Consider the following 16,931-nt stretch of genomic DNA (forward strand, 5'->3'; position numbering starts at 1 on the left):
AAATGCCTAATTGACCTTTGGCCTTAGTCATTTAAAGGAACAATTAAATATATAATATATTGTTTATTGTTGAGAGAGCCAACTCATGTAGAGGGACGACCCTTGGATATTGGGACTCCTTCCCTCTATATATACAAGGTGGAAATTGTTCTTGGCTCAATCAATTCATTATTCATTCAGCAAAATAAGGAGCAGGACCAATACAAGTGCAGATCTGATTCAAGAGAAGAATATTACAGTCTGATATTGAAAGGCAGATTGACTCCATTGAAGGGCGAACAGATAAACAAAGGCAGAGCAAATATCATTAAGAACAGATTAATATTCTGATCATTATTGCAGATCAGAATACTGTGATTGGCCCCATCATTTGGCCACATTGTAATTGAATTGGTTCAATATAGAAGAGAAATTATTGTTGGGTTTTTCTCCCTCGAGTAGGAGGGTTTTCCCAGGGTATCTTGGTGTGTTTCAGTGTTCATTGTGTTAATTCGCTTAATTGCTATTAATCTAATCATAAAACAACACAAACATGCTTAAATCACTTAAGGATAATCTTCAAAGTGCCCAAAATCGGCAGAAAATTTATGCAAATAGGCAGAGTTGAGAGAAGTTTTGAGGGGGAAGATTTATTCTTCTTGCATCTACAATCATACAAATAGTCTTTTGTGAAGAAGAGTGGTGCTGAGAAGCTGAAGCCTCGCATAGATGGCCCTTACCCGATTGCATGTAGGGTTGCTGAAGTAGCTTACGAATTGCAGCTGCCTGAGAACAATAAGATTCATTATGTGTTTCATGTCTCTTGCCTCAGCATATCACTTTATCATCAAAGCTTCCACCATTGGATGACGGGGGTAGAGATTGGTTTTGATTCTTGATGCTATCTTGGATGTCAAAGAGAGGAAGTTGAGGAGCAGGGTGCTAAAGGAGTATCTCACCAAATAGAAGGATTTTCCTATGGAGGATGCTACTTGTGAAGGCAGGCAAATTCTGGAACATCCTAATTTTTTATTGCTTAAGGACAAGCAATCTCAAGAAGGGAGAACTGTAATGTCCCCTTCTGAGGAGTAGCAGGGATGACATGTTTAGCCTATTTAATTCCTGTATGCCAATGTCAATATATCAGGGAATAAATTAAATTAAGTAATTATAGTTGTCCAATAAAGTATATTTTTTGGATAGCTTTATTTTACTTAATTTAATAAAGTGGCTTAAGTGGAAATTAAAAGGAAATATTAAAAGTCATTTTATTAATGTGCATTAACGTATTTTAAAGTGTGAATTTTTTAACAGTCCTTCAAGTATGCTCTAAGGGAAAGTATAAAAGAAGACTTTAAAGCTCATTTCCATATGCTTGGTTATCTTTCCTCTATTGTGGATTTAGGAGATTATTCTCAAAGTGGAAATCCTAGGATGAAAACCCTAAGGAAAATCAGTTTTGATGGTGAAATGTCCTCCATATCTGGTTGCTAGTAGAATCACTCGGATTTCACCCATTGGAATAATCGATTTGAGACTTATAAATTGTGGAATCTAGTAGGCAAGAGAATTTATCTATTATTTGCAGAGAGTTCTACAAGCCTCAAAGTATGGACGCCATGACTACAGTTTGACAATTTCTAGGCGCTTAACTTATGGTGGATCTTGGGTGATTGGCATTATCATACTTGCTATGTGTGAAAAACTATTCATGTTAGATGAAAGGCATTATAATATTGGCATGGATTATATTGTTGTTGGATGTGAGTTTGCCATACTTTGTTGGGTGTGGAGGCATAGGTTTTACTAGGATTGGCATGAGTATTTTACTCCAACTGAGGCATTACCTGGAATGCAAATTTGAGGTGCTAGGGATTCATTATAATGGTCAAATCACTTGAAGGATGGAGGTGGCAACAGGGGAACAGGCCACAGGGGTGAAAAGGCATTTAAATTTGTCATTTGGTGACATTTGAAGGGCATTTGCTGGCTACTACTCTTTGTACGTGGACCTAGACTCTAGAATCATATTGCCTAAGCCTTGGTGGACTTGTGTGGGGTTAAAACCCTATGTATAGTGCAAACCTGGAGCAGTCATTGTTGTTGATAAATTCCATTCTCAGATTTGTGGTGAAGATGTTTGTGCTGATTGAAGGGACGTTGGGCCTCATTTGAAGTTCCACACTTAGTCACTAATGCTCAGTTCATTTGTATCTATCTCTTTGAAGCCCATTAGTTATTAATGCCCCTCTTGTACTCTGAAGTTTTTTGTAGCAGTTTGAATTGAAAAAAATTGATATTATCATTTCTTTCAGAAAAGTGTGATTGTTGTTGTGTCATTTACAAATGTTCAATGCAATGTATATTGTTTTAAATAGTACCATTATTATCCCACTCCAAGTTTTAAAGCACAGCAAAGAAACCCTTCACATCTACATACATGCAAACTGTTTGACAAAATGTTCAGTGTAAACAGGTGCAAAAATTGAAAAAAAAACTTTTGAAGGTTTTTGAATTTTCTAGGATGTCATTATACAAATCAATTGCCACACCTTCAAATAAGGTAAAACATGATTCCTACCAACAACGTTTGTTTGGCAATCCAATTTGCTATGCCATTTCTACAATTTCAAAAAGGATCCTCTAAGCCTCTTACACTTCAATAATGAACTTCAGCAATGTTTGCCTCTCAGATTTCTGACTAAACAAATTAGCAATTACTCTTGCACTTTCTTGATTCTCTATGTGGTTCTCTAGATGATTCTCATCCTACGCATCCTTTCAAAGGTCTACCTTGCATGTTTGAATGCTTTTAATACTAGTTGATATGCCTAAACCTTAGACCCTTCCCTCAACCGATCATATGGGCACAACACTTCACTAAACATATTTTGACTCTAATATCTCTCAATCTACTTTGTCCTTTTTCGTTGGACTGAAGTTCTTGGTTATCATTAATTGCTAATTAGAAAGTCTTAAATACACCTTTCTTTATTAGCATATGCATCACTCTACTCACCCATGAAGAAGTCATTAGGCTGCATCTTGGGACAGGCACTAACCTCTTGCCAGTTGGGCTGACTATCAATGGTTGATTCCTCTAAAGAACTTTCCAACACGATCTAATCAGGTAGGTCCACAACTCCTCCATTAGAAGAGGAAGTTGTCTAACAATCTTGATCCACTTGTTATCAAAGAGTTACTGATGACTTTCCACTCTAGTTGAACACCTCTCCAACTCCACTGCATACTCAGCTTTGGGTATCAAATTAATTTTCTAGTGATAGCTCATTTTCTACATGGAATTGAGCTTGTTACTTCTCATTCTCCTTGATATCAATAGCCTCTCCTCATATTTGAAAATTATTTAATCCATTGCTGATGATTCTCTTCAAATTGTCTAGGGTTAAGAAGCATCATCTTTGCAAAGAACTTTATACTCATGACATTATAGAACACAAATGAGTAGTGATACCTATGGCTTTTATCACAGATCACTATGCAAGCTAGGTGGTCTTTTATAAATCTATCAAGGTTGTGAATATCTTCCTAGCAAGCTATGATATAAGACTTCAGATGTAGCAAAGAGATTTGTGAAACAGATAGTATCGATCTGTGGTCATAAAAAGCAAATAACATCTAATAGGGATGAGTTGCTCACATCCCAATACTAGAAGACCCTAAATGCCTCTTTTGGAACTAAGTTAAATTTCATTTCCTCATGTCCTAATTCTATAAGACCTTACGAGATTATGTTTATGAATGCTTGCAGCTATAGGATTGTATTAACCCTTCTTTCTTTGATAATTAGGGAGCATTCAACCTAGACACAATACACAACCTCCCTAGTATGTTTGAACTCCATGTACAATGCTACTGAAGAGTATTCTCCCAATTGTGTTTGAGAAAATTGATTTTCTTATTATTCATAGGACATTATCCTAAAATCTTGACATATGTATGATCCAAAATTGTACTTGCATGTGTAAAGAGACAAAGAGGTAGAGATAGGAAAATATTTACATACATATCCAGCAATGCATGTGTATAAGTAATAAATATGTTTGTGCATAAGGTGAGCATGTATAGCATTTGCCAAGAATACATCCATGCATAAGTTTAAATAAATAAGAAAACATCAACAACATATACATCTACATATACATGGAAACACCGAGTAGATATACATTAAACAACAAAATATTATGGATCCCGACAATGTTGAATTACACAAACTAAAACTGAAAAAATGTAAGTATGGGTTATTACCCAATTAATTTTTTGATGATCCATCCTCAATGCCCATATTAATCCTTTATAAGCTTTCCTCTTTAATTTCTTAAGATTTCTTTGTAGCCTTGGCAATTCTTCATGGTAATCATTATGATCACCTACTTGATCTGTGTACATAAGATATAATTAGCAATTTTTCTGATGTGAACTTTAAATCGTAAAGAGCAAATATATCTATTGAATCATAATAGGATCAACCTATAGAAACAAATTATTACGCAAGTATGACATGATCCAAAAGCTTGTCTAGATTTAGAACAAGTCCCGATGCAGAATAAGTTCCCTTTCATGACAAAATGAGAATAAAAATACTTAGCTTCACAGTTGTTGAATACATCATTTTGTATGCAAATTGAACAACCACTAAAATAAATCTAAGATGACAATACAAACAAAAACAACTCCTCCATTCAATGCATCTTGAAATTTACAAAATATTTCAAATGGCATATATGTTAAAAGAATATACAGAGGAAATAAATATTGGCATCACAAGAGTTCTACTATGTTAATTTTAAGCAATCAGATGTTAATCTTAAATAATCAGGTTATAACAGAACAGTAACAGCAATAAAAAACACAAAACAAGACACACCAATACCCTAGGAAAACATCCCTCTTGGAGGTAAAAAACCCAGCCACAAAGTACAATGTGTATTATCTCAAATGTAGGCAATTACAAGGCAAGTGTGCTTATCTCAGATTGTTGTTCAACCAGCAAGATAGCAGATCTGAATTCCTCTTTATATGAAAATGGAGATTGCAGCCCTTATCATCAGCATCAAATTCGCTCAAGGCAAGTCTTCATTAGCTTCGCAAGATCTTGATAGCATCACCTAACAGCCAGCCTTCACACAATGGATGAGGAGCAAGTTCGCACAAGAGAGAGAGAGAGAGAGAGAGATCGCCAAATGTTGGAGAGCAGATTACATGTGTTGACAGCCTTAAGAATGATTCGCCTTGTATGTAAATTGATTCATTATGCTATGCAAATGACTTGCTTATATACTAGACTTGTGGTGTCAAGTCTCAAGTCAGCATGCCTTGTTAATTTAATAATAATATTATGTATATCGTCCAAATAAGTCTTGACCTATAAAGACGTTATTGCTTCATTGCCTTTACCACACGCTATATGAGTTTGGGCCCAACCCAATTACATAATCGCTCAAAATACATATTGGGCCTACCCTATCTACAAGTTACATTCAATATAGGACCACAAGTTACATCACCCAATTAGGGTCAGACCAATTACAAGTTACATTTATAGGGCCTGTCCTTGTTGGTCGTAAAATGGGCTTTGTACTACTTGTTAAGCTACGTTGGTTAAGTATGTTAGTGTCGTCGAGGGTAGTTGTCATTTGCACGACGGTTCCCCATGGGTGGTAACCGCAACCCTCGTCCGTGTCTTTATATATGCTCTTGTACTTGTTGTTGGAGACACTGATGCAGAGAATGGTTATTGTACTAGACATTTTGGCATTAATGAAAGCATTGCTCTGAGTTCTTGGTTACTATTCTATCCTATGGTTATCATCTGACTGTTGACATGCAATATTAATAACACACCCCAGGGGGTTAAACATCTAGCGTCGTTGCCGTCTGAATCAGGGTAGCCACAGAGCGTGAATGGCCTACGTAGGATAATGGGCCAGCCCATTGGCAATAGCATCGAGGGGGATGATAGCCGACTGAGAGAACTTTACGAAGGGGAGAACGCATTGACAAGCGACTTTGTGACCTGGTTCCAAGCAGCTATAGAGACTTTCGTACGAGGGGAGGCTACACAGGAAGAGGTACCCGAGGGTGTAGTCTGGGACGCTCTCAACGTCAATCCGGCGGCAAATAGGTTGTTGCACCAACTCCCACATCTCCTAGCCCAAACAACCCTTGCCCACCAGCACCGAAGGGAGGAAACCCAGCGTGAGGAGCGATGCCAATAGGTCCTCCGAGAGTACGAAGAAAACAACCGTCGCTGGGAAGAGGAGCGTAATGGCAAGCGACGACGAGAAACTTGAACCTTGAGCCTCAGGGGCAAAATAAAGAACACTCCTACATTATGTCCGGGAATTAATGCCCAACTTATTAAATAAGGATAGAAATAAGAAGGCACAAAGTGAGGAGTGGGAGGCCGCACAGAGAGCCCCGATTCTGGAACAACAAGTAGAACGTAGATGGAGGCTGAGGCAACTTGCCGAAGGACGACCTGTCCAAGGGTTGCCCGAAGGGAACCAAGGAGGTGTCACAGAGGGTGCAGAAGCAGAAGCCGAAGGAGATTTCTACGTGTCGCCAGAACACTGTAGGGTGAGAAGCTATGAAGAATTTTTGGAGGAAACAAGGCTACGAAGAAATCTGGTCGAAGAGACCCGGGATCAGTTCAAGAATTTACCCCTTACACCACACACGGAGGACCACCGAAGGGAGCGAACAGACGACGAGGGTGAGAACGGAAGGGAGGGCAACTGTACGACCATAGGTGTGGAGGAGGCACAGGCACACGGCAAGCAGGACCCCCTCTTGGGACCCATCACACCAAGCATGCGGGTACAAACCACCGTACCCCCAGTCACTCAAACAACAAACACCACCGGCATGGGTGGGAGTGGTGCAAGTGCACGACAAGCGACACGACCCCCATCAATGGCCAGTAAACAGAAGTTGTCGAAGTTCAACAGCAACGGGAAGGAAGATCTCGTCCGCCATTTCCACACTTGCGAAACCATATGGTCAACGAACAGTGTTACCGACTAGGACGAATGGGTAACACAATTTCCAGCAACCTTAAGGGGTGGCCATCGACTGGTACTCTGATACGGATAAGGCCAAAGTCGGCACATGGCCCAACTTGAAGGAGTTCGAGATTGAGTTTCGCTTCCTCAGAGACGACAATGAAATAGTAGCCGAAATCTATGGCACAAAGTAGAACAAGAACGAGACGGTTTGAGCCTATAGTCGGCGGCTCAAGGAACTGTTGGGGAAAATGGAAAGTCAACCAGCAGATCGGTTGAAAAAGAGATGGTTCGTGGAGGTACTGAAACACTCCCTCCGGAAGAAGATGAAAATTGTTCCACCAACCTCGTACGAAGATGCATATAATAGAGCGATGGATCTCGAGAGCGAGACCAAGACATCCAAGAAGAAAAAGAAGGATAGCTTGTCCGAGGATGATGACTCTTCCAAGGGAAGCAGCAGCGATGGCGAGTCCGGCAAAAAGGTGCAAGCCCTGCAAAAGGACATGCTGAGGATGATGAAAGAGTTGAAGGTTATGAAGGGAGGTCCGAGCAAGACCGACGAAGGGGAGCTTTGGTGCACGGAATGTAAGACAGACGGCCACACGAAAGGCTCCTGCCCAAAGAAGGCCTATTGTGATATATGCCAATTGATGGGGCATCCCACCAGCGAATGCCCCTACAACATGAAAACACGAAACCAACAAGTACTGCTTACGCAGGAACAACCAACTACATCGGGCGGTACCGACAGCTCCTAGGCGAACAACAATGCAACATCGGGAGGCTACCGAGATAACCAGTGGGGAGGACGAAACAACAATAACAACACAAGGAGACGGATCCAGTATGACTCCAAAGGCTGACCGATGATACAATGCAGAGCGTGCAGCCAGTGGGGGCACTTCGCTCGAGACTGCCCGAAGGGAGAGGCCACACAATATTTGTGCAAATGGTGCGGACCAGGAGACCATGAAGACGCCACTTGCCCGAAGTCCGCCATCAACTTGCTCAATATCGAGGAAACCAAAGAAGAGGAAGTGCCGGCCGTAACCCGCACCGAAGCCAGACAAGCAATGTGCCCAAACCCAAAGACGGAGAAGCGAAGGGTACGGGAAACACGGGAAGAAATTGAGAAAGAGATACGAGAGAGGGCAAAGGCGAAGGGTACGACGGATACTTCCAGCCGACCGGAGGCGGAGGAGGTTATACTAAATCAAATTTTAAAACTGGAGGTGCCTGTGAAGGTACACGATCTCCTCCAGACGATGCCTCAATTAGGAACGGCATTGCTAAATAATCTCTCCCAACCACGCACCAATACCAACAACCGCACGGATGTTCTTGGGGGGTCTGCAATAGACCCCAGGCTTCTGGCAGTTAACAGTGGAAGGAACCCGGCCATTGTGCAGATGGGTATCCTTGGCACCATTCTAACCGATACCTTCATCGATGGTGGATTGGGAGTAAATGTTCTTCCAAAAGAAACCTGGCAGAAGCTGGGGAAGCCAATGCTGTGGCCATCTACATTCAATCTACTGGGAGCAGATCAACATGGAATCAAACACATCGGGACACTGATGGGCCAGCAAGTTACCATCGGGGCGCAACCCTTCATACTAGACTTCATGGTAATCCCACTAAAGGAAAAAGGGTATGATGCGATCTTAGGGAGAGGGTGGTTGGTGGCAGCCAAGGCCACCCACAACTGGAAGAAGAACACTTTGTCTATGGAGAATGGGGGAAGGAAGTTTATCATAGACCTTGGGACGCAGTTGGTTAGTGAGGAACTGGCTTCATCTTCGGAATCGGAGGGTGAAGGAGAAGGCAACCTGAGAGACGAAGGACAGGGCTGCATGGAGCCCAACGACGAAGGGATTCTCAAACTAGGAGAGTGCTCTGAGGATGAGATGGGGTCATTGAACGGGCTCTTCCATTGGCAGATAGAGGATTACAAAATGTTCCAGAGCTACAGGCTCGAAGTAGAGGAACTAGAGCAAGTAACAGAGGAGGTGTACTTGCCAGAATACAGAGAATATTGGAAGGGAGACGCCCGTGTGAGTGACACCACCGCACACCAGTTCCCAAAGGAAGAACCCATCAAGTATCAAGAGGTAAAATTGAAGGAGACAAACCTCGATGATGTAGATAATCCCAAGATCATTCATGTCGGCAACGATTGGAACCCTGTGTGGAAGGCCGCAGCCTTCAAAATCTTTATTCTTCTTTTGTACAAGAAGGAGATCGTGGCCCCTGTAGAATTTATGGTTCCATGTCTTTGGATGGCCATTGAAAATAGACTTGCCATCAACGGGTCCAAATTGAAACCCTACCATGAGAAGCGCGCAAGGGACCCGAGAGGCCGAAAGGACACCCGAGAGTCCAGAGGGGGACCTGAGAGGATGGAAGGGGACCCGAGAGGCCGAGCAGGCGACTCGAGAGGCACAGGACCAAAGCGGGAGACTCTCGAGCGAGGCAAACCGAGAAGGATGAAGGGTGATCCCAGAGGCACGGGACCCAAGCCGAAGACTCTCTGGACAATTAGATTAGGAAATTAAATTTTTTAAAAAAAAAAAAAAATCGGTGGCCACGGTAGAACCGCCGTGCGGTGGGACCACCGTCGGGGGGGCCACCATACGATGGAACCACCATGGTGAGACCACCGTCAACGGAGGTCACCGGCGGTGGAATACCACCGTAGCCCTGAAGGAGCACGGTGACGGCGGCGGTGGTTTAAAAAAGGGTGAAAGGAAAAATACCACGGCACGGCAGGGATAAACGGTGGTGATGGCACATGAAAAGAAAAATGCGTCGACATTCAAACAAGCGTGCATTTGATTTTTAAAAAAAAAAATGACGACCAAATTGAAAAATCATTCGATGGAGTCTGGAGCCAAGACGCTAAAAAAATTAGAGTGGAGAAGAAGGTTTTTGGCATCTTAAAATATCACAAAAATGATGTGCGCCATGGACTTCCATGTGGTTCTGAAGGTTGTAAATTGGTGTTGACCCCACTAGGGCACTGCCCCAGACCCCCAATTTATTTTTTAGCAACAATACACTTTTGAGTTGGGCGAAGGGCATCAAAGAAGTCACGGTAAGTGTTGGGGTTGTTTTGTACTATAAGAAAGAAGCCTGAAGCTAAGCATTGGCAGGGAAGCCATAAGCCGAAGTCGTATGGCACCAAGGAGTTATTCAATTCAGTTATCAGCCTTTGGGGAGAGTGATGGAGGATTTGAGGCGTCTCCTAGCCTTTGTGCCAGAGGGTTGTGGCCACTTCCAGGCATGAATGGTACGCTTTGAGGAACCCGGAGTATGTCTCGACTGGACGTGAGGTTGCCTTGGTGGATGCAAAGAGGGATCGGGAGGAGCTGACCACTAGGTTGGAGGCAGTAGTCGTGTGAGACTTAGCTCAGCGTACCCAAGAGTTGGATGCTGAGAGGCCAGCGCAGGTGGCTATTGAGGACAAATTGGCTAGAGAGACAGTATCATTTGAGTAGCAGTTTGTGGAGGCTGAGACAGAAAAGCGTGTTTGCAGACAAGTTTGGTTTAGGCACAGGAGGACTGTGATGTCAAGGAAAAAACAACTCCTTGTGGAAGCAATAATGGTGAAATCCGCACTTGAGCATCGGATGGTAGCAAAAAAGGGTTTTCAGGCGAGGACGCAGCAGATGTATGAGTTCCGGGCTCGACTGGCATCAGCAGTTCCTGCATCTTCTTCATCGGCGATGCAACTACCTCCTTCAGGGACGCCCCCTCAGCCCCTTCTTCTCAGTGATTTTCTTATTGTATACAATGTACTTCATCCCCATTTTGTTGTGTTAGTCCCGGATTTTTGTCCTTGTCATCCGGAGACCACTTTTCTTTTGGGGGGGGGGGGGGGGGGGTGTTGGTCGTAAAATGGGCTTTGTACTACTTGTTAAGCTACGTTGATTAAGTATGTTAGTGTCGTCGAGGGCAGTTGTCCATTGCACGACGGTTCCCCACGGGTGGTAACCACAACCCTCGATCGTGTCTTTATATATGCTCTTCTACTTCTTGTTGGAGACACTGATGCAGAGAATGGTTATTGTACTAGACATTTTGGCATTAATGAAAGCATTGCTTTGAGTTTCTAGTTACTATTCTCTCCTATGGTTATCATCTGACTATTGATATGCAATATTAATAACACACCCCAGGGGGGTAAACATCTGGCGCCGTTGCTGTCTGAATCTGGGTAGCCATGGAGCGTGAATGGCCTACGTAGGATAATGGGCCAGCCCATTGGCAATAACATCGAGGGGGATGATAGCCAACTGAGAGAACTTTACGAAGGGGAGAACGCATTGACAAGCGACTTCGTGACCCAATTCCAAGCGGCTATAGAGACTTTCGTACGAGGGGAGGCTACACAGGAAGAGGTACCCGAGGGTGTAGTCTGGGACGCTCTCAACGTCACTCTGGTGGCAAATAGGTTGTTGCACCAACTCCCACGTCTCCTAGCCCAAGCAACCCTTGCCCACCAACACCGAAGGGAGGAAACCCAGTGTGAGGAGCGACGCCAATAGGTCCTCTAGGAGTACAAAGAAAACAACCGTCGCTGGGAAGAGGAGCGTAATCGCAAGCGATGACGAGAAACTTGAACCTTGAGCCTCAGGGGCAGAATAAAGAACACTCCTACATTATGTATGGGAATTAATGCCCAACTTATTAAATAAGGATAGAAATAAGAAGGCCCAACAGTCCTATCCACAAGTTACATTATATATAGATCTTGCCCAAGCAAGACATAAGTACAAGTTACATGTATTTGGGCCCAGCCCTAAGTTCAATTTACATAATAGATAATACATGTGTATTTTAATTGTCATTGACAACATTAAAATACAATAGATAGGTATCTAAGCTAGCTACTATTTCAACACTCCCTCTTAGCTAGGGAGGATAGCTGCCACTTGTCATGATCTATTCATGACCTTCATCTTGCATTGCCCGCAAGGATGAATGCATAAGCTCCATAGAGTATACCTGCAACAAAATACATAAATATCATGAACTCATTTCATGATGTCCATCTTGCATTGCCCGCAGAGGATGGATCCACCTTGCATTTCCCGCAGAGGGTGGAAGAGGTCTTACACCTCAGCCTTCTCCCAGAGAAGGATACACTGTCACCTTGCATTGCCCGCAGAGGGTGGAAAATGCAGTCTAAATTGCATCACTAGGATTGAGACTCCCTCTCAATCAATATTGTGTTCTCCACAATTCCAAGCTTCTCTCTGAAGTACTCAAACTTCACTCAAGCTAGAGGCTTGGTGAGAACATCAGAAACCTGTTCATCAGTGCTGATATATTTCAGCTAGAAGGCTCCTTTTTGTGCCATATCACGAATATAGTGATAATGAGTTTCCATGTGTTTTGACCTGTCATGAAACACGGGATTATTAGACATTTTAATACAACTCTGATTATCATAATAAATAACAGTGGATTCCCAAGGTTGTCCAAACAACCCAGCAAGAAGCTTGCGAAGCCAAACTGCTTCTCTAGTTGCCACACTTGAAGCAATGTATTCAGGTTCTGCAGTACTCAATGCAACTGAGGACTATTTCCTACTGGCCCAAGAGATCATAGCGGAACCCAAGCTGAATCACATTCCTGAAGTGTTTTTTTTACCAATAACACTTCCGGCCCAATTAGAATCAGAGTAGGCTTCCAAATTGATTACTGTGTTGATTGGATACTTTATTCCATAGCCAACTGTTCCACGCAAGTATCTCAAGATGTGCTTGGCTGCCACCAAGTGAACATGCTTCGGCTGGTTCATGAATTGGCTAAGTGCACTCACTGCATAGCAAATTAGTGTTGACTAGATACATCCAGGATCCAATCAACTGCCTGTACTCTGAAGCATCTGCAAAATCAGGGTTAGCTACAAAAATACTCAACTTCTTCAAGTTAGTTTCCATAGGAGTAGACATAGATTTACAATCCATCATACCAAATCTTTTCAATATATCAATAGTATATTTTCCTTGACTTAGAATAATTTCATTAGGTCTTTGCCACACTTCTAACCCTAGAAAGTAATGCATTAGACCTAGATTCTTCATTTCAAATTCAATAGCTAATTCTTTCTTACACCTAATGATGAGACTATCTTCACCAGTTAGAAATAAATCATCCACATATAAAACCAGAATTAAGATTTCACCATTAAATAATTTAAAGTACATGTTAGGATCAGCATCATTCTTATAAAACTCTAAACTAACTAAGTACTTATCAATTCGTTCATACCAAGCCCTAGGAGCTTGCTTGAGACCCTAGAGAGCTTTCTTCAGTTTGCACACGTGAGTTTCTCTATTATGAATCTCATAACCTTCAGGTTGTTCAATATAGACAACATTAAGGAAACAGTCTTTATATCTAACTTCCAGCCTGTAGCATTAGCTATAGTGGTTCTAATATTTGTTAATGCATGATAGCTTCGGTAAGATAAATGATTGAATGAGAGATAAATGAAGTCTCTCATTTAATCATTTATCATATCGATAACTATGATAAAACCTTCAAACAATTAATTCCTCTTTGATAGTCATTCTACATTTGCATACAAATAACCTATTCATTGATAATCATACTATATATTTTGTTTATGTTCATCGATTACTAAAATCTTGTATTTCAATTTATATCGATTAACATTAATTATGATAAATAAATGATTAATCAAAACACTGATTAATATCGGGTTGCATATGATATATCGGGTGGCATAATAATAAAAGTTACCAATAGTTATCGAGTGTTAAGCCTACACCGATAGTTATCGGTTGTTAAGGCTGACATGCCAATAACTATCGGTTGTTAGCATTGTGCGAACACCGATAGACATTGGTTGTTATAATACTTCCACACCGATTGGTATTAACGATGAACATGCATTTGTTTAGTATAAACAAAGAGGCACGATCAAGTAATGTCTTGATCGGTCATGACCGATCAAGGCATTGCTTGATCGTACCCCATTTGTTATATACTTATATTGAGTGGCATTCGTGAGATAGGACATAGAAAATATTAAATGTTCCTCTCACCTGCCACAATCAAGAAGATAGTCAAATTCATACATTAAGACAATAATATATACAACAAGATTATTTTAATAGAATATAACTTGCATATTGAATGTAAATTGAACATCATTTACATGGTATCAGAGCTATAGTTAAATCGAACCTGAGGCTGTTCAATTTTACGTAAAATTCAAATCAAGTATATATTCAACATCACAATCCTATCAATGCCTAGCGCTATCAGATTTGAAGACAGACTCGCAGGGGGTGATGACTTCTCTGCATGGAAATTCAGAATTCATATGATTCTAACAGAAAATAAAGTTGAATCATTTGTAAAGACTGAAACTAAAGAACCTAAGACTGAACCTGACAAAGCAATTTGGAGAGAAGGAAATGATAAGGCTATCAAAATCATAGTTGATGGGGTAAGGAACAATATTATGCCCATTATAAAGAAACATGAAACAGCCTTCAACATGTTCAAAGCACTTGAAGACGCTTTTGAGATATCCAATGCCAGTAGAACCTTGGCTCTAAAAAGAGAGATAAATCATATAGCCATGATAAAAGGGGAATCAATCAATGCCTACTTCATGCGAATATCTACCTTAAGGGATGAACTGGCAACCCTTGGATATGAGATCCAAAGCAAAGAATTAACCCTCATTGCTTTAGAATTAACTCCCAAATCAAGCATCAAACAAAGTGAACTCCTGGGTGATTGACAGTGGCTCATCCAGACACATCACAAGATTCAGAGAAGTACTAGACTCCATGAAAGAGGAGAATTATGAGGAGGTAACCATCGAAGATGACTCTACACACCCTGTCAAAGGAGTTGAAAACTGCACCATCAAACTAAAGTCAGGTGTATCATTACAACTTAGAGGAGTGCTATATGTTCAAGGCATTGAGAGGAATCTTGTCTCAATATCAGCACTGGAGGACAATGGATACAGAGTGACCTTCATGGAAAGTAAGTGTTGGCTTGGCCAAAGAACTCATCCATCAAGAAAGCTTAAACAATTGGTCACAGACAAGGCTACTTGTATGAGCTATGCACAGAGCCCAACTTAGCCCTAATTCATGAAACTACAGATGCCAATGAAATCTGGCATAGAAGACTAGGCCACCTAAATTTTAGAGCTTTATCATCAATGGGAGACCTTGTCACAGGTCTACCTAAGCTAAAGCAATATCATTCAGGGGCATGCACAGGATGTGCCCTAGGTAAAAATACTAAGGGTGCTTTTCAGAGTAGTACTAGGAAAACAAGTAAAATTTTAGAGTTAGTTCATTCTGATGTATGTGGACCTATGTCTGTAAATTCATTGGGGGGATTTCTATATTATGTAATATTTATTGATGACTACTCTAGGAAAACCTGGATCTACTTTCTGAAATGTAAAGAATCAGAAGAGATCCTTAACAGGTTTAAAGAATTCAAATCATTAACAGAAAATTGCTCAGGAAACAAAATTAAAACCCTAAGAACTGATAATGGGGGGGAAAACACATCAGAATTATTTAAAGAGTTTTGTAAAAATTCAGGGATTAAGAGTGAGTTAACAATACCTTACAAACCTCAACAAAATGGGATAGCAGAAAGGAAAAATAGGACAATCATTGAAGCTGCCAAAGCTATGATTCTTGATCAGAATCTAAATATCAATCTTTGGCCAGAAACAACTAGCACTGCTGTATATATTCAAAACAAATGTCCTCACTCTCATCTTGAAGATAAGACCCCTGAGGAAGTCTTTACTAAATCAAAACCGGATATAAGCCACCTTAGGATTTTTGGATGCCCTGTCTAGATTCATGTACCTACGGAGAAAAGATTAAAATTAGAGCCTTCTGGAAAAGGGGGAATCTTTGTAGGATATAGTGAAACCTCCAAAGCCTACAGGATATATATACCTGGTCAAAAGAATATTGAACTAAGTAGGGATGTGATCTTTGAAGAAAACTTAGCCTTCAAAAGAGCCCAAAGCTCTCTAGACCCTGAAGTCTATACTCCCAACCCTAGCTTAGATAGAGATCCTACTCATGAGCTTCAGAGGGAGAATCTTGAGGAAACTATGAGTGAAACTCAAAGTCAACCTAGAGAAAACCTCAAGAAAAGACCACTATGGGCCACCAAAACTGTAGAAGAAGCTCAGAAGTTTGTTGCTCCCTTAGGAACCTTCAGAGAAAGCAAAAGGCCTAATAAATTCACTAGCTATGTTGCCCTTAAAAATGATCTCTCTAAAGCTGAACCAAACAATGTATCAGATGCACTTGAACATCAAGTATGGAAGGATGCCATGTCTGAAGAGTATCAGTCCATTATGAAAAATGATGTTTGGGAGATTGTTCCTAGGCCAACCAAGAAATTTGTGGTTTCATCTAAATGGCTTTTCAAAATCAAACATGCTACAGACGGCAGTATTGAAAAACACAAGGCCAAATTTGTAGCCAAAGGCTTCTCACAAAGGAGGGAATAGATTATGAAGAAACTTTTGCACCTGTTGCCAGGTATACATCAGTAAGAGTTGTATTAGCCATTGCAGCAACAAAGGGGTGGAAGGTACACCAAATGAATGTTAAGACATCTTTTCTAAATGGTGAGATCTCAGAAGAAGTCTACCTAGAGCAACCTGAAGGTTTTGAAATTCATGATGCAGAGTCTCATGTGTGTAGACTCAAGAAAGCTCTCTATGGGCTCAAACAGGCTCCCAGGGCCTGGTATGAAAGAATTGACACCTATCTCTCAAGACTAGGCTTCTCCAAAAATGATGCAGATCCTAATCTCTACTACAAAAGAAATAAAGGTGATATGCTAATATTGATTTTATATGTTGATGACTTATTAATCACAAGA

General features: G+C 41.2%; 1 protein-coding gene across 2 annotated transcripts in view; it reads right to left on the minus strand.

Moving 5' to 3' along the window:
• Positions 1-16,931, minus strand: part of LOC131027206 (protein EMSY-LIKE 2) — a 175,218-nt gene that overhangs the window by 69,888 nt on the left and 88,399 nt on the right. For both annotated transcript variants that reach the window (XM_057957210.2, XM_057957209.2), the window contains exon 3: positions 4,249-4,379. In XM_057957210.2, the coding sequence (XP_057813193.2) occupies positions 4,249-4,272 (24 nt within the window). In that variant the 5' untranslated portion in view covers positions 4,273-4,379. The remainder of the gene's footprint in view (positions 1-4,248; positions 4,380-16,931) is intronic.

The sequence above is a fragment of the Cryptomeria japonica genome, chromosome 2 (genome assembly GCF_030272615.1).
Source record: "Cryptomeria japonica chromosome 2, Sugi_1.0, whole genome shotgun sequence".
NCBI lineage: Eukaryota > Viridiplantae > Streptophyta > Pinopsida > Cupressales > Cupressaceae > Cryptomeria > Cryptomeria japonica.